This window comes from Sesamum indicum, linkage group LG3 (assembly GCF_026168435.1).
Source record: "Sesamum indicum cultivar Baizhima isolate 11 linkage group LG3, ASM2616843v1, whole genome shotgun sequence".
Lineage (NCBI taxonomy): Eukaryota > Viridiplantae > Streptophyta > Magnoliopsida > Lamiales > Pedaliaceae > Sesamum > Sesamum indicum.
The window spans coordinates 20,681,925-20,708,244 of NC_142659.1; the positions used below are offsets into that span (position 1 = coordinate 20,681,925).

General features: G+C 29.9%; 7 protein-coding genes across 7 annotated transcripts; 1 reads left to right on the top strand and 6 right to left on the bottom strand.

The window, feature by feature from the left end:
- Nucleotides 1-3,080: 3,080 nt before the first annotated feature.
- Nucleotides 3,081-4,147, bottom strand: LOC105158235 (uncharacterized). Its single transcript, XM_011074910.3, has 3 exons — nt 4,019-4,147; nt 3,531-3,848; nt 3,081-3,303 (listed from the first exon to the last, which is right to left on the bottom strand). Exons 1-3 carry the CDS (start codon nt 4,086-4,088, stop codon nt 3,176-3,178), a joined length of 516 nt encoding a protein of 171 aa, XP_011073212.1. The 5' UTR covers nt 4,089-4,147; the 3' UTR covers nt 3,081-3,175.
- Nucleotides 4,148-6,801: 2,654 nt separating this feature from the next.
- On the bottom strand, nt 6,802-7,963 carry LOC105158234 (uncharacterized). The gene is made up of 3 exons (XM_011074909.3): nt 7,819-7,963; nt 7,329-7,646; nt 6,802-7,081 (listed from the first exon to the last, which is right to left on the bottom strand). The coding sequence occupies exons 1-3, from the start codon at nt 7,886-7,888 to the stop codon at nt 6,954-6,956; spliced, it is 516 nt and encodes a 171-aa protein (XP_011073211.1). The 5' UTR covers nt 7,889-7,963; the 3' UTR covers nt 6,802-6,953.
- A 2,359-nt stretch (nt 7,964-10,322) lies between these two features.
- On the bottom strand, nt 10,323-11,428 carry LOC105158233 (uncharacterized). Its single transcript, XM_011074908.3, has 3 exons — nt 11,294-11,428; nt 10,805-11,122; nt 10,323-10,556 (listed from the first exon to the last, which is right to left on the bottom strand). Exons 1-3 carry the CDS (start codon nt 11,361-11,363, stop codon nt 10,429-10,431), a joined length of 516 nt encoding a protein of 171 aa, XP_011073210.1. The 5' UTR covers nt 11,364-11,428; the 3' UTR covers nt 10,323-10,428.
- Nucleotides 11,429-15,085: 3,657 nt separating this feature from the next.
- Nucleotides 15,086-16,178, bottom strand: LOC105158243 (uncharacterized). Its single transcript, XM_011074918.3, has 3 exons — nt 16,018-16,178; nt 15,527-15,844; nt 15,086-15,340 (listed from the first exon to the last, which is right to left on the bottom strand). Exons 1-3 carry the CDS (start codon nt 16,085-16,087, stop codon nt 15,213-15,215), a joined length of 516 nt encoding a protein of 171 aa, XP_011073220.1. The 5' UTR covers nt 16,088-16,178; the 3' UTR covers nt 15,086-15,212.
- Nucleotides 16,179-16,307: 129 nt separating this feature from the next.
- On the top strand, nt 16,308-18,211 carry LOC148788785 (uncharacterized). The gene is made up of 4 exons (XM_088878397.1): nt 16,308-16,979; nt 17,079-17,117; nt 17,227-17,616; nt 17,707-18,211. The coding sequence occupies exons 2-4, from the start codon at nt 17,079-17,081 to the stop codon at nt 17,905-17,907; spliced, it is 630 nt and encodes a 209-aa protein (XP_088734523.1). The 5' UTR covers nt 16,308-16,979; the 3' UTR covers nt 17,908-18,211.
- Nucleotides 18,212-19,148: 937 nt separating this feature from the next.
- LOC105158244 (uncharacterized) lies at nt 19,149-20,550 on the bottom strand. The gene is made up of 3 exons (XM_011074919.3): nt 19,964-20,550; nt 19,473-19,790; nt 19,149-19,288 (listed from the first exon to the last, which is right to left on the bottom strand). Exons 1-3 carry the CDS (start codon nt 20,031-20,033, stop codon nt 19,149-19,151), a joined length of 528 nt encoding a protein of 175 aa, XP_011073221.1. The 5' UTR covers nt 20,034-20,550.
- A 3,005-nt stretch (nt 20,551-23,555) lies between these two features.
- LOC105158245 (uncharacterized) lies at nt 23,556-24,779 on the bottom strand. Its single transcript, XM_011074920.3, has 3 exons — nt 24,614-24,779; nt 24,125-24,442; nt 23,556-23,877 (listed from the first exon to the last, which is right to left on the bottom strand). The coding sequence occupies exons 1-3, from the start codon at nt 24,681-24,683 to the stop codon at nt 23,750-23,752; spliced, it is 516 nt and encodes a 171-aa protein (XP_011073222.1). The 5' UTR covers nt 24,684-24,779; the 3' UTR covers nt 23,556-23,749.
- Between the last annotated feature and the right edge of the window lie 1,541 nt (nt 24,780-26,320).

A 26,320-nucleotide genomic window follows, 5' to 3' on the forward strand; every position in this document is an offset into this window, starting at 1 on the left:
AATTAATTTTAAACTCCTCTAAATTAATCCTCTCTCTTTTGGAATTAATTCAATAATCAATTCTAATTCAAAATTAATTCTCAAATTAATTTTTCAAAATATCATTAGTATTTTGTGTGTGACCCTTATAGGTCCAGCTTCAGCTAGACTTGGGCTTATATCACATATACAATTTAATTCAGCAACTAACTGCTCTAAATTAATTGAATCATATTCGATTTGTTGCTCAAGATTAACTCATTAATCTAGGAGTACCCATTACCATAGGTAGCCGTCTAGCGACAATTCATGAATTAGAAAAGAGGTGAAACTGGTGTGAACCTCTAGCCGCTCGTACCATACGAATACGATCTTTCCATCAAGTTATCTCCTGATCAAAGTCCAGGACACGAAATTCTAAATCGATTCGCATACTTGGTTTTGATAACTATGTATTCATTCTTGACTATGTTTCTCATTTAATCGATAGGAAACCTATTTTTGCTATTTGATTAACAACTGTGGCCGCAAATTTCTAGATAATGAACACGCTCGAGAGGACATACCTCCATGTATGTTCTGACTGCAGTACTGGTGTAGTGCTTTAGGCAACCACGTAATAATGAAGTTACATTAGACAGGACCAAGATACAACCGTCTCATACAACTTTCGTACTATCACAGCTAAGGGATTCAGACATACCGATCACACCACACGGATTTCCATACGACAAATCTTACAAGTTAATTCAGTGAACGTGGCAAACTATTTGTTAAGTACCACTAAAGTGAATAGACGTCATACGTCTATCGTTGATGAAACTCACCACTTATCGTATAAATGAGATCACTTACTGCAAGTCTTTACAAAACTTGCCAATGCCCATTCTTTAGAGTTCTTAACTTATAATGTTTCAGATCAATTCTTAAAAGTTGGTTTCATAACTTGTCTATGGGCTATGTCCATAAAATACAGTAATAACATACAATATAACACAAAAAGATGGCCAAGGAATAACTATATTCATTATATATAACATTATATCGAATAAGATCATTAACAATAGATTACAAAAATTAATTAATTGACTTTCTTATCACCTACTCGAACAATTCAAGCATCATAAAAACATATCACTATAGCAGAAAACAACAACAGAGTAACACCACACACATATCACCTTACTGATACTTGACCGATTGATTGGACTTATGGCTGTAAGATAAATCAAATAATTTAATACTTGATCGATATCAATAATAAAAGTTCGTTTTTTGACTCGATTTGTTAAACTTAACAAGTCAAATTTGAACAAATTTTTTTGTTTCGTAAACTTTTTGAGCTTGGCGTGAACTTGATTTGATTATTGTAAAAATAATAAAATATACTTGAAATATCAAATTACTAGAACATAACTCGTATTTAATTCAATTAAAATTCATCTGAGCTCAATTATATAAAAAATCATACTAAATTCAAATGTAATTTTTTTGAATTGAATAGTAATTCAAATAAATTTAAACAATAATATATTTGCTCCAACTCAAATCAGCTACGGCCCTAATTGGACCTTGAATTTGAGATGGATTAAATTTTCTTTTCTAGAGAGAGAACTAATTGAATTATTCACATGGGCTTCTGGTTATATTTCTCCAAACGTGCTTTCTTTCTCTTTTCATTAGTGTCATCCTATGACCATTTCCCATTAATAGTTGCAGCATTGATTTCATTGGTACTTTCATTTTTTGATTAATCAAATCTCAATTCCAAACTGAGCAATATATAATAACTTTTTTTTGTTAGTGACGAAATACATAATCTCTTTGATAAGTTTGTTCATTAAAGCGTTGTGATGTAAAGGAGCTCTTGTTACTGCTAAGGTTGAGATCTCACGAAGAAATATGAAATCATGGGTTCGAGTTTTATCGGACGTGTGGATATTTGTCTTACTTTATATGAATTGTTGTAATTTGTTGTTTTAGTCATATTAACATACTGGTCGAATCGATGTAATTTATTGTTAATTAATAAAAAAAAATAGAGTCTAAATTGAAAACTTTTGTGCTATAACTGTACTCTTATGAAAAATTTCCTGTGTGTTTGGATCAAAATCAATTAATTAGGAAGAGTTGTTTGTTATTGTGCGACGACAGTCATTATTTTTCTGTATAAATTTTAAGACAGTAAGTACTTATAAATTTTAAGACAGAGTCAGTACTTGTAAATTTTAAGACAGAATAAGTAGGTTATAAATTTTGTAAAATTGATAAAAAAGTTCAAAATTCAAAAACCAGAATTTAAGCCAATGGAAAACAAAAAAGCACATGCGACAGATAGTTAATTACACTTATACTCCTATAAAAAATACTAAATTATACTTTTGCTAGAACAATTCCAAAATTATACTTACAATCTCTCTGAAAATTAAACTTAACTTCTTTCGTTATGATTTGGGCGAAAGATGCTGATGTTAGTAAATAAAAATACAATTTTTTAATTATATAATTTATTTAGCAATCTCATGTAATAATTTTTGTAATTCTAAGTGAAAAAATATAATGATGTACACCACATCCTATATATATATTGTATTTATCTCTTTATAAGTACATAAATGTACAAGATGAATGTTAAATGATGGGGCAAAATTAAAAAAAATATGTAATCTTTTTTGTTAACATCAGTACTTTAAACCAGAAAGGAGTCATGTGTAAATAGAAAATTCTCGAAAAGGATATAAGTGTAATTTTAAATATTTTTGGGAGAAGTATAATTTTGCATTTTTAGAGGGGATCTAAGTGTAATTAACCCTAAAAAAAATACTTTTTTTTGTTCTTTCTTTTTCTTTTTGAGGGGGCGAGGTATTATTACAGCATAATTTGAAGAAAATCAATCGAAATTTGGGTGTGAAACAACAAATACAATTGTTTGCTGCTTCTACTAAAAGGTTAATCGTAAAAGAATAAAGAAGAATATTTTGGTCGAATCAAATTTGATAATATGTGATCAATCATATCAAAAAATATTAATTTATATATTATAAAAATACACTCCTTATATAAGTAACTTGATTTCATCATTCTGATTAATTCAGACTAAATTTTCCATAAATTTATTAATAATATCTCCATAAATATTAAATGAATAAATGAATGATGAGTTTACAGTTGAATTTATAATTTTTGATTACAAGAATTATAAAGATGTAGGAGCAGCATGAGGAGCAGCTACTGGACCAGGGGTAACGTCGCCATGGCTCAAAATTGCCAACATGGATCGATGAATCTCTTCTTGATTCTTGCAGAGAGTTGATAAAGAAACTCCTACACAATTTATAATGTGTATTTAATCAATGATCGAATATATGTGTTTTCAAAGAACAATCCAATGATTCAAGCATAAGACGTCTATATGAGAGGTCTCATTTTTGAATCTTGGGTGAAAGTATGTTTAAAAAAATAAATGATACAATATATGGTTTGATTTGTTTCAAGATATCCGTAATAAACAAGCTAGGTATAATAAAAAAAAGACTAATAAAGATAATTACCTTCGCTGGCAGCAAGATTGACAAAGAGGTCGACAATGTTAGGGCAGTTATGGAAGCAAGCAGGAGAACAGAGATGGGCAGTGAACTTTGATGAGAGAAAGGCATCGGAGGATATTCCGACTGATTCACGACAAACTCCACACGCATTCACACACTGATCTGTCTCAATATATCCAGATAATTTCTCCACCACAACCTCTGATGTCTTACACTTTTTTTCTTGTGTATTTTTGCAATTCTCCAACACACACCTCTTCCCAGACGATGCAATCGCGAAAGAACACAAGTTTGTGGGCAAATTCTCACAAATCACATCCCCTGAAAGAAAGAAAAAGAAAAAAGTATTCACTCATATTATTAGAAAAGAAAGTATAATACCTATATATGTATAAAATTAACTCATATTATGACATATTTATTGTCATTATATGAGAATCAAAATGGTACAAAAATATAATTCAATATTTAAATGTACATGGAAGGGATACCTAGTGTTCTTTGCACGAACAGAGAGCAAGTAAAGAAGAGGACCAATGATAATTTCATTGAAAAACCCATTATTTTCTTCTGATGTAAGGTTCCCTTTTCTTTGCTCTTGCTTTTTTTTTTTGGGGGGGTGGGGGGTGGGGGTGGGGGTGTTGGAGATTTTTTGATGTGATGAAAATATTGGATGGGGCAACTTTTTTATATAAGCTGATGTAGAGATAGAGAGAATGAGGGGATACCTTTTTGACCTCACAAACTTAATTGAGAAACAGAATACAACGCCTTGAAACTCTCCAAACCACAATATTCATATGTATGTCCTTCAAATACGATAATCGGTCAATTTCTATATTGAGAATGCTATAAAAATGTTTTAGGCTCTTTTTTTAAAAAAAAATTGAAAGCAAATACCAATAATTTCAATTCTAGATCACATCTTGTGATTAAAAGAATAAATTAATGTCAAATATATCATGAAAGACCAATTAAATTGCGTAGCATCATCCAGTAAATATGACAAAGTCTTCTATCCTATAATGATAGGGGTGCTTTTTCAATAGTTAAAGACATGACCCAAGAGAATACAAGGGGCGAATAAAGACACAAGACAAGAGACAAGAAAACAAGTAAAGATACAAGTGAATATAAATCAAGAGAAAAGAAAACACAAACAGAAACACAATGAAGATACAAGTTAAGACACAAGCTAAAAAGTATTCAAGACGTCCCAAAATCCTCTCTGGCATAATCTAGGAAGATCCACGACGTTTAAGAAAAAATCAAAGTATTGATTGTATAGATAAAAAAAATTTCAATATTTAATTTGAGAATAAGTCAAAAGACCCTCGATTAACGTTATTGAAGACCCAAGTCAATATCGGAAGAGATCAATGCATCAAGTTCCACATCGAAAGTTGCCAAAATCGAAGACCGCATCCTTGAAGTGGAGTAAATGATTTCAAGTAGAAATTTTGTACACACATATATTTAATTAAATCAAAATATTCATTTATAATATTTTCTTGTTTCATTAAATTCAGAAACATGAAAATTTGCATTACATATTTACATCGAAAATTTGAACTCAAAATCTTCAACAAGAAATCTTCAAGGCCAAAATGTAATACCCACACCAGATTCTGTCCAAGGCAACTAGTTTGACTCTCTTTACGACATACTCCCAAGCCAATTTACACCCAACCATGCACCACCCAAAAGCAAGTGAATTCAAACTCTAAAACCTATTTTATTCCACACACCTCTTTATAGGCAAGGACAAACAAAACCAACCTTTCATCTCCATAAACTCATATTTAAATCTAAATGACATCGTGGTAAAAAAACAAAAGAAAAAGAGATATAGGAAAGGCGATATGAACTCTGTCGCTTTGAATTTCATATAGTCATCAATTCGAAACTTTTAGTTTAATCAAGTAGTGATGTGATATATTATTTTTTAATATTATCTATATTTTAGAAATTCTGTAATTGATTAAGGTCTTGAATTCGTGGTATAAAAATATTTATAGCAGCACGCTCTTTTAAAAATTTCTAATGGAATTGATTGAAAATTTTAAGATTGAAGTCTCATGAACATGTTTGAGGTCATGAGTTCGAGTTCGATCGGACATCTGAGAATTTCTCTCTCTTTATGTGAGTCTATTAATTGTGTCGATGTAATTTGTTATTATTTTTAGTCATATTGTATTGGTTGAATCGATATAACTTATTGTTGGTAAAAAAAAAAAAAAATGGGGTCTAAATTGAAAACTTTTTATTGCTATATAATTAACTGTACTCTTATGAAAAATTTCCTATGTGTTTTGATCAAAATCAATTAATTAGGAAGAGTGCTTGTTTGTTTATTGTGCGACGACAGTCATTTATTTTTCTATATAAATTTTAAGATAGAATAAATACTTATAGAACTATGGTGACAATATTTTGAATTCATGGCGCTTTTTTGCGATATAATGAAAAAAGTAAAAAAAATTCTATAAAACAACAATAATTTCAATTTATCGTGATTATTACTTATTTATGGCAAGATATGTCAACATTTGGCCAAAATATCATCGCATTTTTAATTAGTTAGAATTCAGAATACACATATCAATTTTTTTTTTTTTATATATTCAACCTTTTAGAAATAAAAAATAGATAATTTCAATAAAATAATATATCAATGAATTTTACCCAATTATTCTCGTATAGTACTTCAAATTTAATTCAATTGATGATATTTTTTTAATTTTCTTTTGTCTCAAATTTTGAATTATTACTGATGTCGAATATTTTTTATCACGTTATTTGTCACTTTTGGTGTAGGTAGGTTATAAATTTTGTAAATTCATAAGTTCAAAATTCAAAAACCAGAATTTATGCCAAGGGAAAATAAAAAAGAACATGCAAGAGATTGTTAATTACGTTTTAGATCCCTTTGAAAATATAAAATTATATTTTTGCCGAAAGAAATTTTAGAATTGTACAAAAATTAACCGTTCACACCTAACCCCTTTCTTTATGAATTGGATAAAAAATCCTAATGTTAGTAAAAGTATTACATAAATTTTTAATTTTACCATTTATTTAACATTCCATTGTAATAATTTTATATTTATAACAGGAAAGATGTAATGATTTTGATGTCATCCTATATATATGTATATTACATTTATCCCTCTATAGTATAAAAATATACAGAAAAATATTAAATAATGGAAAAAATAAAAAATTTATATAATTTTTTTTTGTTAACATACAGGGAAATGTTAAATAATGCAAAAAAAAAAATTAAAAAATACACTCACTATATAATTAACTTGATTTCATCATTCAAATTCCGACTAAATTTTCTATAAATTTATGACTAATATCGCCATAAAAGTTAATGAATGATGAGCTTACAATTGAATCTTTAATCTTTTATTACAAAAATTATAAAGATGTAGGAGCAGCAAGAGGAGCAGCTACCGGACCAGGGGTGACACCACCACGGCTCAAAATTGTCAACAGGGCTCTATGATTCTCTTCTTGATTCTTACAAAGAGTTGGCAAAGATACTCCTACACAATTTATAAAAACTATACAATTATGATCAAATATATGAATCCAAAGGATAACTCAATGATTCAGATACAAGACTTCTCTATAGAGACCTCGTATTCGAATCTTGAATGCATGTGTGTCATAAAAAATAAATGACCGAGCATATCGTTTAATTAAGCTTTAAGATATCCGCAATAAACCAGAAAGGTATAACAAAAAAGATTGATAATTAATATTTAATATGGAATAATTAAAGGTAATTACCTTCGCTGGCAGCAAGGTTGAAAAAGAGGTCGACAATGTTAGGGCAGTTATGGAAGCAAGCAGGAGAACAGAGATGGGCAGTGAACTCTGATGAGAGAAAGGCATCGGAGGATATTCCAACGGCTTCACGGCAAACACCGCATGCATTCACGCACTGATCTGTCTCAATGTATCCAGATAATTTCTCCACCACAACTTCTGATGTCTTACATGTTTTACCTTGTGGACTTTTGTGGTTCTCCAACACACACCTCTTTCCCGATGATGCAATGGCAAAAGAACACATATTTGTGGGCAAATTCTCACAAATCACGTTTGCTGTACAAAGTAAAAATTAAGACAAATAATCAATCATATTATTATAAATGAAAATATAATATGCTTATATGTATAAAATTAATACGTATAATTACACATTTATCGTCATCATTACGAGAATCATAATAATAGAAAATATATCTCAATATTTAAATTTACATTGAACGCATACCTAGTGTGTTTTGAACAAAGAGAGAGCAAGTAAAGAAAAGGATCAATGATAATTTCATTGAAGAACCCATTATTTCTTTTAACGTCGGGTTTCTTTTCTTTCTTGTCTTCGTTTTTGGGGTGGGGGAGGGGTGTCGGAGATTTTTGGTTGTGATGGAAATGTTGTATGGGACAACTTCATTATTTATGGTGATGAAAAGATAGAGAGAATGAGAGAAAAAAAACATTGACCTCACAAATTTAATTGAGAAACAGTATACAAAGTCTTGAAATCCTCTAGCCCACAAAATTCATATGTATGTCATTAAAATGAGGATAACCGTTCAATTTCTATATTTAGAATGCTATTAATTTTTTTAAGTGTTTTTGGGTCATTTAATTGGAAGTAAATAACAATAATTTGGTAATTTTAGATTACATTTTGTGGTTTAAAAAATAAATTAATGCCAAACGGATCGTAAAAGACTATTCAAATTGCGTAACATCGTAAAATAAATATAACAAAGTCTTCCAGCCTATAACAATTCAAGGTGCAAAGCGGCAAATAAATACGTGAAGATATATAACTCAAGGACACAAGTAAAGACAAGTTAAGAGAAAAGAAGACAAATAAAAACACAATTGAAGATACAAGTACTGAAGACACAATTAAGAAAGTATTCAAAAAATTTCAAAATCCTCTCTAGTACAAATAAAGAAAGATCAAAATATTCATTTCTAATATTTTTTTGTTTCGTTAAATTAAAAAACACAAAAATTTGCATTACACACATAGGAGTTGTTGTTTATTGTAATAGTAGGTGTTGTTCAAAAATGATATGATTGTTGTAATGATTTTTGTTAGATATTAATGTTGACATGAATGATTGTAATTAAAATTAATTTATTTCAATTAATAATAATTTATCGCTCTTACTTCAAAAAAAAAAAAAAAAAGTTGCACCACTAAAGAAGCAAAAGAGTAAAGTCACACACATATCACTTTACTGACACTTGGCTGATTGATAGTACATATTGCTCCAATCAAATAATTCTCGTTGAATATCGATGATAAAAGCTCGTTTGAATTTGATTTGTTAAACTTAAGAAATTAAATTGGAACCAAAAAAAAAAAATTGGTAACTTTTCAAGCTCAGCTAGAGCTCGATTCGAAAATATTTACTTAAAGATACCAATTATTCATGTTCTACTCGTGTTTAATCAATTAAAAAGCTCGTTTGAGCATAATTTTATCAAAAATTAAATCAAATTCAAATACAATTTTTAAAACTCGATAAGAATTCAAATAAATTTAAATAATAATATTGTGGACGTGACTAAAATAATTTACTGTCCTGATTGGACCTTCAATTTTAAATGGATTAATTTTCCTCTTCTAGAGAGAGAAGTGATTGAATTGTTCATCAGAGTTTCTGATTATGATTTCTCAAAAAGTGTTCTCTCTTTTCATTACTGGCTTCCAATGACCATTTCTAATTTATAGTTATAGCATTGATTTCATTGTTACTTAAACATTTTTTAATCAATTTGAAATGTATTGTAATAAAGTTGGTCAACATTGTAAATTTTCTCCTTCAGTCTCAATTCCCAATTCCCAACAGAGAAATAATAATTCTTTTTTGTTAGTGAGGCAATATATAATCTCTTTGACAATTTTGTTCATTAAAGTATAGTGGTGTAAACGGGCTTTTTTTTTATTTTTTTAATCTCATTTTCTATAAGTTATTGGGTTATTGTAATTTATTATTGTACTAATCATATTGATGTATTAAATAAATCGAAATAATTTATTATTATTTTTAATAATATTGACGTATTGATTGAATCGATATAATTTTGTTGTTCAAAAAAAAAAAGAAGAAGAAGAAGAAGAAGATGGGGGTTTAAAGTGAAAACTTTTTTGCTATATAATTAATTGTACTGTCAATGATGTCTAGTTCAGTTGGCGGAGTTGTGGCCCTATGATCACAGGAGTCATGGGTTCGAACCTTGCCATGTGCATGGAATGCTGTCTATTGCATAGTATGAGTTGTTGTTTGCAACATAGTATGCGTTGTTGTCTACTGTTATCAAATAGAATATGATTATTGTAATACTCTTTATTATGTGTCGATAGAAATAATTGTAATTGTAATCGATTTATTTCATTTAATAATAGTTCATTAGTCTTACTTAAAGAAAAATAATTTAATTGTACTTTTCTTGAAAATTACCTATATGTGTTTGTGGCGGCGAGTCGGAGTACTGATTAGAAAAGGGATCGGTCGCCAGAGGTGGTGGTAGGGGACGACGTCCGCATACTCTTCAATGTGGGATAGTGGTTTAGGACGTGGGATTGAGGATGCACGGAATATGGGCACGGAACAGGTAGCTAGGTCATAATTTTTGTAAAATCGTAAGAATATTTTGCTCGAATCAAATTTGATAGTATATGATCAATCATATTAAAAAATATTATTATATATTATAAAAAATACATTCACTATTATAATTAACTTGATTTTATCATTCTAATTCAGACTAAATTTTCCATAAATTTATGACTAATATCGCTATAAAAATTAATGAATGATGAGTTTACAATTAAATTTATAATCTTTTATTACAAAAATTATAAAGATGTAGGAGCAGCAAGAGGAGCAGCTACTGGACCAGGGGTGACACCACCACGGCTCAAAATTGTCAACAGGGCTCTATGATTCTCTTCTTGATTCTTACAAAGAGTTGGCAAAGATACTCCTACACAATTTATAAAAACTATACAATTAATGATCAAATATATGAACCCAAAGGACAACTCAATAATTCAGATACAAGACTTCTCTATAGAGACCTCGTATTCAAATCTTGAATGCATGTGTGTCATAAAAAATAAATGACCGAGTATATGCTTTAATTAAGCTTTAAGAAATTCACAATGAACCAGAAAGGTATAACAAAAAAGATTGATAATTAATATTTAATATGGAATAATTAAAGGTAATTACCTTCGCTGGCAGCAAGGTTGAAAAAGAGGTCGACAATGTTAGGACAGTTCTGGAAGCAAGCTGAAGAACAGAGATGGGCAGTGAACTCTGATGAGAGAAAGGCATCGGAGGATATTCCAAAAGATTCACGGCAAACACCGCATGCATTCACGCATTGATCTGTCTCAATGTATCCAGATAATTTCTCCACCACAACCTCTGATGTCTTACATGTTTTACCTTGTGGACTTTTGTGGTTCTCCAACACACACCTCTTTCCTGATGATGCAATGGCAAAAGAACACAGATTTGTGGGCAAATTTTCACAAATCACGTTTGCTGTCAAAACAAAAATTAAGACAAATAATCAATCGTGTGATTAAAAATGAAAGTATAATATGCATATATGTACAAAATTAATACGTATAATAACACATTTATCTCGTCATTATGAAATTCAAAATAATAAAAAAATATATCTCAATATTTAAATTTACATTGAACGCATACCTAGTGTGTTTTGAACAAAGAGAGAGCAAGTAAAGAAAAGGATCAATGATAATTTCATTGAAGAACCCATTATTTCTTTTAACGTCGGGTTTCTTTTCTTTCTTGTCTTCGTTTTTGGGGTGGGGGAGGGGTGTCGGAGATTTTTGGTTGTGATGGAAATGTTGTATGGGACAGCTTCATTATTTATGGTGATAAAAAGATAGAGAGAATGAGAGAAAAAAAAAAATTGACCTCACAAATTTAATTGAGAAACAGTATACAAAGTCTTGAAATCCTCTAGCCCACAAAATTCATATGTATGTCATTAAAATAAGGATAACCGTTCAATTTCTATATTTAGAATGCTATTAATTTTTTATTAGGTGTTTTTTTGGTAATTTAATTTGGAAGCAAATAACAATAATTTAGTAATTTTAGATAATATTTTGTGATTAAAAAAATAAATTAATGCCAAACAAATCGTCAAGGACTTGTCAAATTGCATAACGTCGTCAAATAATTGAAGATACGACTCTCGAGATAATTTAAGGTGCAAAAGAACACACAAGCCAAGAGGCAAATAAATAAATGAAGATACATAACTCAAATACACAAATAAAGACAAATCAAGAGAAAAGAAGATAAGTGAAAACACAATTGAAGAAATAGGTACTGAAGACACAAGCAAGAAAACATTAAAAAATTTTCAAAATCCTCTCTAGCACAATCTAAGGAAGATCCACAACGTTCAAGAAAAAAAATCAAACATAGTGTTTGGATTCGTTTTTTGAATGTTTTGTTATGTTTTTTGAAGATAGAGAGAAAAACCGAAAATAAATAAATGTGCATTAGAGATAATATGTATGTTTGGATTTATTTTTGGAGATAATTTAAAATAACTATTGTATGTTTAATATTATCTTATGGGAGACAAAAATTACTGTTAATTGTCTAATCATGTCTTTTATATATATATATATATTTATTTAATGTGTGTATATATATTTATGTATGTATTTATGCTAAAATAGTAAAAAATACTCAGATAAGGTGTTTCTGTATGATGGCAAAATATTGGGTATGTTTTGACTCATCTTGGAGATAATTTGAAAATAAAAACAAACATAGTGAAAGTGTTCGTTGTAGAGATCAAAATATTCTCATATTTAATATGAGAATAAATCAAAAAGACACTCGGATTAACATTATTGAAGGCCTAAATCAATACTGGAGGAGATCAAAGTGTCAAGTTCCACCTCCGAAGTTGTCAAAACTGAAAATCACATCCTTGAATTAAAAAGTAAAAAATTTCAATACAGATATTATACCCACAAAATATTTAATTAGATTAAAATATTCATTTGTAATATTTTTTTTGTTTCGTTAAATTTGAAAACACCAAAATATGCATTACATACATATATACCAAAATTTTGGACTCAAAATCTTGGACAAAAAAACTTGAAGGCCAAATGATTGGAGGTATTCCCTAAGGGACATTTTATGCAATGTTACATGCACTTGCCCTCAGGGTCTACCTACAACTTTCACTGTGGAAAGTGAGTCAATGCCAGAAACAAGATTGCCTCCACCTCCTCCATATTTTTCCAAATGCTATTGGGTTGGGAAACATTTTAACTGTTATGTTTCATGGGATGTAATTTATTTTATTATTAGTATTATGTGTGTATATATGTTACGACGAGTGTATATATGGACACAGTGACGTTATCTAAAAACAAGTTTGGAGTCTGGATTTGAAAACCGCGGACGCTTATAAATAAAGAAGCAAGAAGCGGATGGGGATCATGAGAAATTTTCTCAAATTCTTCAAAGCATAATAGTTTAAGCTTTTAAGTCTTTGTAGTTTTTAATTCTCAGTTTTATGGGAGTTTCCCCAACGAGTCAAGTCCTCTTTCATATGAGAGACCAAACAGTTCTCTCCTCCAACTGAGAAAATAATATTTTATGTAATATTCCATATGCTTCAATAAAAGTAAGGTTTTTATCCAATTTGTTGTCCAAAATTTTATTAAGTCTCTATTGGAGTACTTCCTAAGGTAGGAAACGAAATAAAGTTGTGTTGTTTGTTGTTGAAGGAGTCAAGTACCTGAGAACCATCTGTTGGGGTAGTGTGGTTGGAGGAAGTTCGTAAAATCGAGGATTTTGAATACCGAAAAATAAGGCAGTCGAAAAAAAGTATAAATTTATGAGGACTTAATTTATTTCAAAAACATGCTGGGCCTAACTTGAAGCATGTAGTGGACTATGGTTAATTTTTAACTAGAAGGGCAAAATGGTCATAAAATGGACTGAAAAATCAAAATTGTGAATATTTAAAATTTATAGGACCAAAATTGACAACTCCAAAATTAGAGGACCAAAATTTTCAATTCCAAAATTGTCAACCCCTTATAGAGACAGGACTAGAATTGCAATAAGCCCGCTCAATTATATTAAGAATCAAACCAAATTCAAGCGTAATTTTTTAAAACTCGATAATAATTCAAAGAAACTTAAATAATAATTCTTTTTTATTAGTGAGGCAATATTTAATCTTTTTGATAATTTTGCTTATTAAAGTGTTATAGCAAAGTTGAAAGGTTGGTTTGTTTTCATGGTTGGTAATGCTTAAGCGTGAATCATGTTTGTGCTTTAATTATAGTTAATAATAAATAGTTGTAGCAAATAGTTATTGACTACGGTCACACAATGGTTGGTGGCCGTGGTTTTTTGCGAAGGTGGCAAATATTTTGACCATATCTCTTAACCGTGGCAAACAATTTTTTCATGATAGAAAAGCTAGTTTTCTGAATTATTGTTTGACCATAGTTAAAATAATCATTTATTATAATTTTTAGTCATAATTATTAGTATTGTAGCTAATAATTTTTTTTTAGTACTGTGTTCATTGTTTGGTGGTTTTTTTTGTTGAGCTCGCATTTATTAGAAGTCTGTAAGTGGGCTCTCTTTGTTTGATTTTTTCTGTAATGAAAATTTCATGGCTTTTCCACTTAAGAAAAAACTATGGCGCAGGTAGGTTATAAATTATGTAAAATCATAAGAAAGTTCAAAATTCAAAAACCAGATTTGTGCTAATGGAAAACAAAAGAGATAGTTAATTACACTACAGTACCTCTAAAAATAAGAAATTATCTTTTTGTCTACAAAAATTACAAAATTATAGTTACAATCTTTTTGAAAATTCACCTTTTACACTTGATTCATTTAGTTATGGTTTGGACAAATAATGCTGAAGTTAGTAAAAATTTACATAAATTTTTATTTTACCCTTTATTTAATATTTTTATGTAATAATTTGTACCTATAAGGGAAAAAATGTAATGATGTTAACCACATTATATATGTATATATATTATATTTATTCATTTAAGTACAAAAACGTACAGAAAATGTTATATAAAGGGCAAAATTAAAAATTTTATGCATTTTTTTGCTAATGTGGACATTTTTTATCCAGTGTCAACAGAGAATTTTCAGAGAGGTGTAACTGTAATTTCAGAACTTTTTCAAGGAAAAAGGTATATTTCACATTTTCAAAAGGAGTTTAAGTATAATCAACTCCAAGAAATACAATTTTTTGTTCTGTCTCTTTCCTTTTACTTTCTCGGGGGCGAGGTGTTATTATAGCACAATTTGAAGAAAATCAACTAAATTTGGGTGTAAAACTACAAATGTAGTTGTTCCCTTCTTCTACTAAAAGGTAAATCGTAGAAAAAGAAGAAGAAGAAGAAGATTTTGCTCGAATCAAATTTGATAATATGTGATCAATCACATCAAAAATATTATTTTATATATATAAAAAATACACTCATCATTTTAATTCAGACTAAATTTTCTAAAGTTTATTAATCATATCTTCATAAAAATTAATGAATGATGAGTTTACAATTGAATTTATAGTCTTTGATTACAAAAATTACAAAGATGTAGGAGCAGCAAGAGGAGCAGCAACCGGCCCAGGGGTGACGCCGTCATGACTCAAAATTGCCAACATGGCTCGATGATTCTCTTCTTGATTCTTGCAAAGAGTTGGCAAAGATACTCCTACACAATTTATAGCATCTATTTAGTTAATGATCGAATCTTGGGGCCATGTGTGTTGCAAAAAACAAATCATTGAATATATGCTTTGATTATGCTTCAAGAAATACGGAATACACAAGCAAGGTATATTAATAAAAAGAGATTACTAAGTAATATTTTTTATATGGAATAATTATAGAAAATTACCTTCACTGGCAGCAAGATTGAAAAAGAGGTCGACAATGTTAGGGCAGTTATGGTAGCAAGCAGGAGAACATAGATGGGCAGTGAACTCCGATGAGAGAAAGACGTCGGAGGATATTCCGACGGATTCACGGCAAACACCGCACGCTTTCACGCATTGTTCTGTCTCAATGTATCCAGATAATTTCTCCACCACAACCTCTAATGACTTACACTTTTTTTCTTGTGTATTTTTATGGCACTCCAACACACACCTCTTCCCAGATGATGCAATCGCAAAAGAACACAAGTTTGCAGGTAAATTCTCACAAATCACGTCCGCTGTACAAAACAAAAAGTACAAAAATATTCAATCATATTATTACAAAAGAAAGTATAATATGTATGTATGTCTACCTTTATGTAAAAAATTAAAACAGATTTATTGTTATTATTATGAGAATCAAAATGATAGAGAATATAACACAATATATGAATTTATATGGAAGGCATACCTAGTGTTCCCTGAACGAAGAGAGAGCAAGTAAAGAAGAGAATCAATGATAATTTCATTGAAGAACCCATTATTTCCTTTTGATGTGGGGTTTCTTTTCTTTGCCTTTTGTTTTCCTTTTTTTTTGGGGGTGGAGGTGTTGGAGATTTTCTGATGTGATGGAAATATTGGATGCGACAATTTCTTTATATACAATAAAGAAGAGGGAGAGAGGGGGAGGGAGGAAATTTTTGTGGTCACAAAAATTTAGTTGAAAAAAAATACAAAGTCTTTGAATCCTCTAAACCACAAAAGCTATATGTATGTCCTTAAAAATAGGGTAACTGGCGAATTTCTATATTGAGAAGGCTATAAGAAATTTTGTGTATTGTTTTTAAACAAATATACACCTAAAATTTGATCTCAAAATTTTCAAGAAGAAATTTTTAAGACCAAATCACTGAAGCCCCATTTAGTTCATTTGATTAGGTATAATAAAATTATTTATCATGCATAATCATACGTCTCAGTGATCCTAATTCATGGGATAGTGTATTCCAGAGTCATTTAATATTTTATTATTTAAAAAAAATATTATTATAGTTTTATTTAATATTATAATAAAAACATGACGAGTCGTGATTTTAAATGTTGTGGCCGAAAATTTTGTACAAGCTACGTCAACATCCTCTCAACCAGCTATGCCAAATCGAACTACTTAGCAAATATTTTACCGCTCTATATAATTTTCCGAACAAACATTCTCGGAGGTATCAGTGGATTCCATTGATGTACCGAACTTGAAATATGCAAATTTTTATGACAAAAACGAAGGCACACTTGATATGGGAATGCTTTTCAAAAATAAAGAAGTTTTAATCGAGGCAGTGAAGGATCACTCGATACGATATGGCCGACGCAAGTATTGGGTAGCTGAGAATTCGAAGGCCAAGTGGAACGAATTGTGTAAGCATAGCAGCGAAGGTATATATATATATATATATATATATTTCGTATATGTATAAGAATGGGCAAAAAATATTCGACTGATTCGTGTTTATTTTTTTCCGATATGTGGTGTAGATGGGAGCTGCGAGGCATTTTCAAACAAAAAATTGGAAGGTGGACAATAACAAAATATGGAGGGGACCATACATGTATATTGAATCAAATGTCCTTCAAACATGGTAATTTGGATAGGGTTTATGTTGCGTCTTTACTGTTAGGACAGGTAAAATGCAACCCGTCGTACGGAATAAAGCATGTCATCCAGACTGTGAAAGACCATACCGGATACGATATACCATACCAAAAGGCATGGTACAGTTTGAAGATGGCACGCGAGATGATTTATGGTACATGGGAGAGCTCCGTTCAAAAGCTACCCAAATACTTGGGAGCTCTCCAAAAATATAATCCAGGAACGATTGTTGAATGGCAACACAAAGCCCGCGACACATCAACCGGTGCATATATGATAGGATATGTATTCTGGGGGTCCAAGCCGTGTATGGAAGAGTTCCAAGACTATCGCAAACTTATCAGTGTAGATGGGACCAATCTATATGCAAAGTACAAGCACAAGATGTTGATTGTCGTTGCCATGGATGGAAATCAACAGGTACTCCCTCTTGCTTTTACAATTGTCGATGAAGAATCATATTTATCTTGGAAATAGTTTCTTAGACAATTGAGCAGACACATTATACAGGAGCGACGGGGTATCTGCCTTATTTCTGATCGCCATGCTGGTATCACCAGAGCTGTACGTGAATGTCCGGATTTCATACCACCTAACGGCATGCACCGGTATTGCTTGCGGCATGTGTGTTCCAATTTCAACAGTAAACACAAAAATGTTGTGTTGAAGGATTTTTGTTGGAAAGTTGGCTCTGAACATCAGATCAGATAATTCAATCGCATTATGGAAGAGATAGAGAGCCAGAAACTAGAAGCGTTTCAGTGGTTAGATAGGATCAACAAGGAAAAATGGACAGCATCTCATGATGGTGGATGTTGATTCGGAATTCTGACGATAAATATGGCGGAATGCATATATGGGATATTGAAAGGCGCTCGTCGCCTACCGTTGACTGCAATTTTTAGTACTGTGTTCATTGTTTGGTGGTTTTTTTTGTTGAGCTCGCATTTATTAGAAGTCTGTAAGTGGGCTCTATTCTTTGTTTGATTTTTTCTGTAATGAAAATTTCATGGCTTTCCACTTAAGAAAAATCTAAGGCGCAGGTAGGTTATAAATTATGTAAAATCATAAGAAAGTTGAAAATTCAAAAACCAGATTTGTGCTAATGGAAAACAAAAGAGATAGTTAATTACACTTACACTACCTCTAAAAATGCAAAATTATCTTTTTGTCTAAAAAATTTCAAAATTACAGTTACAACCTTTTCGAAAATTCACCGTTTACACTTTACTCATTTAGTTATGGTTTGGATGAATAATGCTGAAGTTAGTAAAAAATTTACATAAATTTTTATTTTACCCTTTATTTAATATTTTTATGTAATAATTTGTACCTATAAGGGAAAAAATGTAATGATGTTAACCACATTATATATGTATATATATTATATTTATTCATTTAAGTACAAAAACATACACGAAAATGTTATATGAAGGGTAAAATTAAAAATTTTATGTATTTTTTTTGCTAACGTTGATATTTTTTATCCAGAAGAGGATCAAGTATAAACGGAGAATTTTTAGAGAGGTGTAACTATAATTTCAGAACTTTTTGAGGGAAAAAGGTATATTTCACATTTTCAAAAGGGGTTTAAGTTTAATCAACTCCAAAAAATACTATTTTTGTTCTTTCTATTTCTTTTTACTTTCTCGGGGGTAAGGTGTTATTATAGCACAATTTGAAGAAAATCATCTAAATTTGGGTGTAAAACAACAAACGTAGTTGTTCCCTTCTCCTACTAAAAGGTAAATCGTAGAAGAAGAAGAAGAAGAAGATTTTGCTCGAATCAAATTTGATAATATGTGATCAATCACATCAAAAATATTATTTTATGTATATAAAAAATACACTCATCATTTTAATTCAGACTATATTTTCTACAAGTTTAATAATAGTATCTCCATAAAAATTAATGAGTTTACAATTGAATTTATAGTATTTGATTAAAAAAATTACAAAGATGTAGGAGCAGCAAGAGGAGCAGCAAGAGGAGCAGCAACCGGCCCAGGGGTGACGCCGTCATGACTCAAAATTGCCAACATGGCTCGATGATTCTCTTCTTGATTCTTGCAAAGAGTTGGCAAAGATACTCCTACACAATTTATAGCATCTATTTAGTTAACGATCGAATCTTGGGTCCATGCGTGTTGCAAAAAACAAATCATTGAATATATGCTTTGATTATGCTTCAAGAAATACGGAATATACAAGCAAGGTATAATAATAAAAAGAGATTACTAGGTAATATTTTATATGGAATAATTATAGAAAATTACCTTCACTGGCAGCAAGATTGAAAAAGAGGTCGACAATGTTAGGGCAGTTATGGTAGCAAGCAGGAGAACAGAGATGGGCAGTAAACTCTGATGAGAGAAAGACGTCGGAGGATATTCCGACGGATTCACGGCAAACACCGCACGCTTTCACGCATTGTTCTGTCTCAATGTATCCAGATAATTTCTCCACCACAACCTCTGATGTCTTACACTTTTTTTCTTGTGTATTTTTATGGCACTCCAACACACACCTCTTCCCAGATGATGCAATTGCAAAAGAACACAAGTTTGCAGGTAAATTCTCACAAATCACGTCCGCTGTACAAAATAAAAAGTACAAAAATATTCAATCATATTATTACAAAAGAAAGTATAATATGTATGTATGTCTACCTTTATGTAAAAAATTAAAACAGATTTATTGTTATTATTATGAGAATCAAAATGATAGAGAATATAACACAATATCTGAATTTATATGGAAGGCATACCTAGTGTTCCCTGAACGAAGAGAGAGCAAGTAAAGAAGAGAATCAATGATAATTTCATTGAAGAACCCATTATTTCCTTTTGATGTGGGGTTTCTTTTCTTTGCCTTTTGTTTTCTTTTTTTCTTTTGGGGTGGAGGTGTTGGAGATTTTCTGATGTGATGGAAATATTGGATGCGACAATTTGTTTATATACAATGAAGAAGAGGGAGAGATGGGGAGGGAGAAAATTTTTGTGACCACAAAAATTTAGTTGAGGAAAAAATACAAAGTCTTTGAATCCCCTAAACCACAAAAGCTATATGTATGTCCTTAAAAATAGGGTAACTGGCGAATTTCTATATTGAGAAGGCTATGAAAAATTTTGGGTATTGTTTTTAAACAAAATTTTCAAGAAGAAAATTTTAAGATCAAATCACTTTAGTTCATGTGATTAGGCATAATAAAATTATTTATCATACATAATCATACGTCTCAGCGATCCTAATTTATGGGATAGTGTATTCCACCTAATAGGATACACTAATATCCCATTAGTTAGTCTAAGATGGGATTAAAAAATTCCTTTGTTATATGTCCTTGTGAAATCACTATAAGAAAATAGCTTAATAGCAATGAAATGTCGAACTAATTAGTAAGTAAATTTTTCGTTGTAAACAATTAGTTGCTAAATTCTTAGCAAGTAAATTTTCATTTCTAAATATTAGCAAGTAAATTCTTATATTAAATTTTGTTGCTAAATATTAAACCATTTTGTTTTTTTTTTAATTTTTGTTTAATTAAATTTTGTATAAATTAATTATATATAATTAATTTTTAACAATATATTAAAATCAAAAAAATTATAATGTTAAAATTATATTAATTAAAAAATTTACAATTAAGGGTACAAATATAATAGAGTAATTTTTTTGTACAATCGTAAAATATCACAACTTCAACCATTTTGTGTTTTTTTTTTTAATTTTCGTTGAAAAAAATACAATGAAGTATTCATTTGTAATATTTTTTTGTTTCGTTAAATTAGAAAACACCAAAATATGCATTACATACATATATACCAAAAAATTGAACTCAAAATCTTGGACAAAAAAACTTGAAGGCCAAATGATTGGAGGTATTCCCTAAGGGACATTTTATGCAATGTTACATGCACTTGCCTCAGGGTCTACCTACAACTTTCACTGTGGAAAGTGAGTCAATGTCAGAAACAAGATTGCCTCCATCTCCTCCATATTTTTAACTGTGGAAACATTTTAACTGTTATGTTTGATGGGATTTTGTCTACTGTATAGAAGGGGTTGTTGTCTATTGTAATAGTAGATATTTTTGAGTAATGATAAGATTAATGTAATAATTTTTATTAGATATTGATGTTGACATGAATAATTATAATTATAATCAATTTATTTCAATTAATAATAATTTATCGCTCTTATTTTAAAAAAAAAATTGCACCACTAGAGAAGAATACAAAAAAAGATTAAAATCACACACATATCACTTTACTGACACTTGGTTGATTGATAGGACATATTGCACAAAAAATAAATCAAACAATTCTGGTTTAGCATCAATGATAAAAGCTCATTTGAATTGAATTGTCAAACTTAAAAAATTAAATTGGAAAAAAAAATGGTAAACTTTTCGAGCTCAATTGGAGCTCGATTCGAAAATAATAAAATTTACTTAAAGATACCAATTATTCAAGTTCTACTCGTGTTTAATCAATTAAAGCTTGTTTAAGCATAATTTTATCAAGAATTAAATTAAATTCAAACATAATTTTTAAAACTCGATAATAATTCAAATAAATTTTAATAGTCATATATTCTAGGTACGAGAAAAAAACAATTTGCAGTCCTAATTGGACCTTGATTTTCCTCTTCTAGAGAGAGAACTGATAGAATTGTTCATCAGAGTTTCTGATTATGATTTTCAAAAAGTGTTGTCTCTCTCTTTTCATTACTGGCTTCCAATGACCATTTCTAATTTATAGTTATAGCATTAATTTCATTGTAACTTAAACATTTTTTAATCAATTTAATGTATTGTAATAAAGTTGGTCAACATTGTAAATTTTCTCCTTCAGTCTCAATTCCCAATTCCCAACAGAGAAATAATAATTCTTTTTTGTTAGTGAGGCAATATATAATCTCTTTGACAATTTTGTTCATTAAAGTATAGTGGTGTAAACGGGCTTTTTTTTATTTTTTCTCATTTTATACGAATTACTGGATTATTGTAACTTATTATTGTACTAGTCATATTGATGTATTAATTAAATTGATATAATTTATTCTTATTTTTAATAATATTGACGTATTGATTGAATTGATGTAATTTTTTGTTAAAAAAAAAAAAGAAGAAGAAGAAGATGGGGGTTTAAAGTGAAAACTTTTTTGCTATATTATTGATTGTGTTGTCAATGATGTGTAGTTTAATTGGCAAAGTTGCAGCCCCATTATTTTAGAGGTCATGGATTCGAACCTCGCCATGTGTCGACAGAAATAATTGTAATCGATTTATTTCATTTAATAATAGTTCATTGATTGTACTATATGTGTTTGAGGCGGCAAGTCGGAGTGTTGATTAGGAAGGGGATCGGTCGGCAGAGGTGGGTGGTAGGGGACGACGACCGCATACCGTTCAGGTGGGGGGGCGGGGTGGAGGTTTGGGTTTGTCGCGAAGGGAGTAACGTGGGATTGAGGATGCACGGAACAGGTAGCTAGGTTATAAATTTTGTAAAATCATAAGAAAATTCAAAATTCAAAACCCAGAATTTATGCTATTGGAAAATGAGAAGGGTAAAATGTAGACACCCCAATGTATGGGATTATTTGCACTTTGCCCTCCAATTTTTTTTTAATATATTTTTTCATCCAACCTTTTGATTTTGCTGCACTTAACACTTTTCAGGAATAATGATGGAATATTTTGTCCGTGTGTACACGCGCTTAAGGGTGATTTTGGATTCGATAAAATTGTAAAGGTTAAATGCATACAACCCCCTAATTTATGAAATTATTTGCACTTTGCCCCAAAGCTTTTAATAAAAACAAAATAAATAAGAAATAGAATTTTTGGAGGGATTGTAAGTGTAATTTCAAAATTACTTTAGAGTAAAATATAATTTAACATTTTAAGGGGTTTAAGTGTAACCCTAAAAGAATATTATTTTTTGGTCTTTCTCTTTCTTTTTTCTTTTCAGGGGTTGAGGTATTATTATCGCACAATTTGAAGAAAAACAAACTATATTTGGATGTAAAACAACAAAGGCAATCGTTCCCTTCTTCTACTAAAAGGTTAATCATAAAGAAGAAGAAAAAAATTTTGCTCCAATGAAATTTGACAATATATGGTCAATCACATTAAATATTATTATATATTATAAAAAATACACTCACTATATAATTAACTTGATCTCATCATTTTAATTCAGACTAAATATTCTATAAATTTATGACTAATATCACCATTAAAATTAATGAATGATGAGTTTACAATTGAATTTATAATTTTTTATTACAAAAATTATAAAGATGTACGAGCAGCAAGAGGAGCAGCTAAATAATGCAAAAAATAAAAAATTTATATAATTTTTTTTTTGTTAACATACAGGGAAATGTTAAATAATGCAAAAAATTTAAAAAATACACTCACTATATAATTAACTTGAATTCATCATTCAAATTCCGACTAAATTTTCTATAAATTTATGACTAATATCGCCATAAAAGTTAATGATGATGAGCTTACAATTGAATCTTTAATCTTTTATTACAAAAATTATAAAGATGTAGGAGCAGCAAGAGGAGCAGCTACCGGACCAGGGGTGACACCACCACGGCTCAAAATTGTCAACAGGGCTCTATGATTCTCTTCTTGATTCTTACAAAGAGTTGGCAAAGACACTCCTACACAATTTATAAAAACTATACAATTAATGATCAAATATATGAACCCAAAGGACAACTCAATGATTCAAATACAAGACTTCTCTATAAGACCTCGTATTCGAATCTTGAATGCATGTGTGTCATAAAAAATAAATGACCGAATATATGCTTTAATTAAGCTTTAAGAAATCCGCAATAAACCAGAAAGGTATAACAAAAAAGATTGATAATTAATATTTAATATGGAATAATTAAAGGTAATTACCTTCGCTGGCAGCAAGGTTGAAAAAGAGGTCGACAATGTTAGGACAGTTCTGTAAGCAAGCAGGAGAACAAAGATGGGCAGTGAACTCTGATGAGAGAAAGGCATCGGAAGATATTCCAACGACCTCACGGCAAACACCGCATGCATTCACGCACTGATCTGTCTCAATGTATCCAGATAATTTCTCTACCACAACCTCTGATGTCTTACATGTTTTTCCTTGTGGACTTTTGTGGTTCTCCAACACACACCTCTTTCCCGATGATGCAATCGCAAAAGAACACATATTTGTGGGCAAATTTTCACAAATCACGTTTGCTGTCAAAACAAAAATTAAGACAAATAATCAATCGTATGATTAAAAATGAAAGTATAATATGCATATATGTACAAAATTAATACGTATAATAACACATTTATCTCGTCATTATGAAATTCAAAATAATAAAAAAATATATCTCAATATTTAAATTTACATTGAACGCATACCTAGTGTGTTTTGAACAAAGAGAGAGCAAGTAAAGAAAATGATCAATGATAATTTCATTGAAGAACCCATTATTTCTTTTAACGTCGGGTTTCTTTTCTTTCTTGTCTTCGTTTTTGGGGTGGGGGAGGGGTGTCGGAGATTTTTGGTTGTGATGGAAATGTTGTATGGGACAACTTCATTATTTATGGTGATGAAAAGATAGAGAGAATGAGAGAAAAAAAACATTGACCTCACAAATTTAATTGAGAAACAGTATACAAAGTCTTGAAATCCTCTAACCCACAAAATTCATATGTATGTCATTAAAATGAGGATAACCGGTCAATTTCTATATTTAGAATGCTATTAATTTTTTTAGGTGTTTTTTTGGTAATTTAATTTGGAAGCAAATAACAATAATTTGGTAGATAACATTTTGTGATTAAAAAAATAAATTAATGCCAAATAAATCGTCAAGGACTTGTCAAATTGTGTAACGTTATTAAATAAATATGAAAAAGTCTTCCATCCTACAATAAATAATAGGGGTAATTTTTCAATAATTAAAGATACGACTAGAGACAATTCAAGGTGCAAAAGAAAACACAAGCCAGGAGGCAAATAAATAAGTGAAGATACATAACTCAAAGACACGAACAAAGACAAATCAAGAGAAAAGAAGATAAGTGAAAACACAACTGAAGAAATAAGTATTGAAAACACAAGCAAGAAAACATTCAAAAAGTTTCAAAATCCTCTCTAACACAAACAAAGGAAGATCAACAACGTTCAAGAAAAAAAATCAAAGTGTTCGTTGTAGAGATCAAAAATATTCCCATATGTAGTATGTTCATTGTTTGGTGGTTTTTTTTTTTTGTTGAGCTCGCATTTATTATAAGTCTGTAAGTGGGCTCTGTTCTTTGTTTCATTTTTTGTCTATAATGAAAATTTCATGGCTTTCCACTTAAGAAATATCTATGGCGCACGTTGGTTATAAATTATGCAAAATCATAAGAAAGTTCAAAATTCAAAAACCAGATTTGTACTAATGGAAAACAAAAGAGATAGTTAATTACACTTATAGTACCTCTAAAAATGCGAAATTATCTTTTTGTCTAAAAAAATTCCAAAATTACAATTACAATTTTTTCGAAAATTCACCGTTTACACTTGACTCATTTAGTTATAGTTTGGACGAATAATGCTAAAGTTAGTAAAAAATTTACATAAATTTTTATTTTACCCTTTATTTAATATTTTCATGTAATAATTTGTATATCTATAAGAGGAAAAATGTAATGAAGTTAACCACGTTATATATATATATATATATATATATATATATTATATTTATTCATTTAAGTACAAAAACATACACGAGAATGTTATATGAATGGCATAATTAAAAATTATGTATTTTTTTGCTAACGTCGATAATTTTTATCTAGAAGAGGATCAAGTGTAAACGGAGAATTTTCAATGAGGTGTAACTGTAATTTCAGAACTATTTTGGAAAAAAATGTATATTTCACATTTTCAAAAGAATTTTAAGTATAATCAACTCCAAAAAATACTATTTTTTGTTCTTTCTCTTTCTTTTTACTTTTTCGACGACGAGTTGTTATTATAGCACAATTTGAAGAAAATCCAACTAAATTTGGGTGTAAAACAACAAACATAGTTGTTCCCTTCTTCTACTAAAAGGTAAATCATAGAAAACGAAGAAG

What these genes read in the sequence shown, in the direction of transcription:
- LOC105158235 (XM_011074910.3), bottom strand. Translation starts at nt 4,088, where the DNA reads ATGGGTTTTTCAATGAAATTATCATTGGTCCTCTTCTTTACTTGCTCT. An exon ending in GTTCGTGCAAAGAACACTAG is followed by an intron (nt 3,849 to 4,018) that starts GTATCCCTTCCA and finishes TCTTTCTTTCAG; the next exon opens with GGGATGTGATTTGTGAGAAT. An exon ending in CAATCTTGCTGCCAGCGAAG is followed by an intron (nt 3,304 to 3,530) that starts GTAATTATCTTT and finishes TAAATTGTGTAG; the next exon opens with GAGTTTCTTTATCAACTCTC.
- LOC105158234 (XM_011074909.3), bottom strand. Translation starts at nt 7,888, where the DNA reads ATGGGTTCTTCAATGAAATTATCATTGATCCTTTTCTTTACTTGCTCT. An exon ending in CTTTGTTCAAAACACACTAG is followed by an intron (nt 7,647 to 7,818) that starts GTATGCGTTCAA and finishes TACTTTGTACAG; the next exon opens with CAAACGTGATTTGTGAGAAT. An exon ending in CAACCTTGCTGCCAGCGAAG is followed by an intron (nt 7,082 to 7,328) that starts GTAATTACCTTT and finishes TAAATTGTGTAG; the next exon opens with GAGTATCTTTGCCAACTCTT.
- LOC105158233 (XM_011074908.3), bottom strand. Translation starts at nt 11,363, where the DNA reads ATGGGTTCTTCAATGAAATTATCATTGATCCTTTTCTTTACTTGCTCT. An exon ending in CTTTGTTCAAAACACACTAG is followed by an intron (nt 11,123 to 11,293) that starts GTATGCGTTCAA and finishes TTGTTTTGACAG; the next exon opens with CAAACGTGATTTGTGAAAAT. An exon ending in CAACCTTGCTGCCAGCGAAG is followed by an intron (nt 10,557 to 10,804) that starts GTAATTACCTTT and finishes TAAATTGTGTAG; the next exon opens with GAGTATCTTTGCCAACTCTT.
- LOC105158243 (XM_011074918.3), bottom strand. Translation starts at nt 16,087, where the DNA reads ATGGGTTCTTCAATGAAATTATCATTGATTCTCTTCTTTACTTGCTCT. An exon ending in CTTCGTTCAGGGAACACTAG is followed by an intron (nt 15,845 to 16,017) that starts GTATGCCTTCCA and finishes TGTTTTGTACAG; the next exon opens with CGGACGTGATTTGTGAGAAT. An exon ending in CAATCTTGCTGCCAGTGAAG is followed by an intron (nt 15,341 to 15,526) that starts GTAATTTTCTAT and finishes TAAATTGTGTAG; the next exon opens with GAGTATCTTTGCCAACTCTT.
- LOC148788785 (XM_088878397.1), top strand. Translation starts at nt 17,079, where the DNA reads ATGGGAGCTGCGAGGCATTTTCAAACAAAAAATTGGAAG. An exon ending in TTCAAACAAAAAATTGGAAG is followed by an intron (nt 17,118 to 17,226) that starts GTGGACAATAAC and finishes CTGTTAGGACAG; the next exon opens with GTAAAATGCAACCCGTCGTA. An exon ending in CCATGGATGGAAATCAACAG is followed by an intron (nt 17,617 to 17,706) that starts GTACTCCCTCTT and finishes CACATTATACAG; the next exon opens with GAGCGACGGGGTATCTGCCT.
- LOC105158244 (XM_011074919.3), bottom strand. Translation starts at nt 20,033, where the DNA reads ATGGGTTCTTCAATGAAATTATCATTGATTCTCTTCTTTACTTGCTCT. An exon ending in CTTCGTTCAGGGAACACTAG is followed by an intron (nt 19,791 to 19,963) that starts GTATGCCTTCCA and finishes TATTTTGTACAG; the next exon opens with CGGACGTGATTTGTGAGAAT. An exon ending in CAATCTTGCTGCCAGTGAAG is followed by an intron (nt 19,289 to 19,472) that starts GTAATTTTCTAT and finishes TAAATTGTGTAG; the next exon opens with GAGTATCTTTGCCAACTCTT.
- LOC105158245 (XM_011074920.3), bottom strand. Translation starts at nt 24,683, where the DNA reads ATGGGTTCTTCAATGAAATTATCATTGATCATTTTCTTTACTTGCTCT. An exon ending in CTTTGTTCAAAACACACTAG is followed by an intron (nt 24,443 to 24,613) that starts GTATGCGTTCAA and finishes TTGTTTTGACAG; the next exon opens with CAAACGTGATTTGTGAAAAT. An exon ending in CAACCTTGCTGCCAGCGAAG is followed by an intron (nt 23,878 to 24,124) that starts GTAATTACCTTT and finishes TAAATTGTGTAG; the next exon opens with GAGTGTCTTTGCCAACTCTT.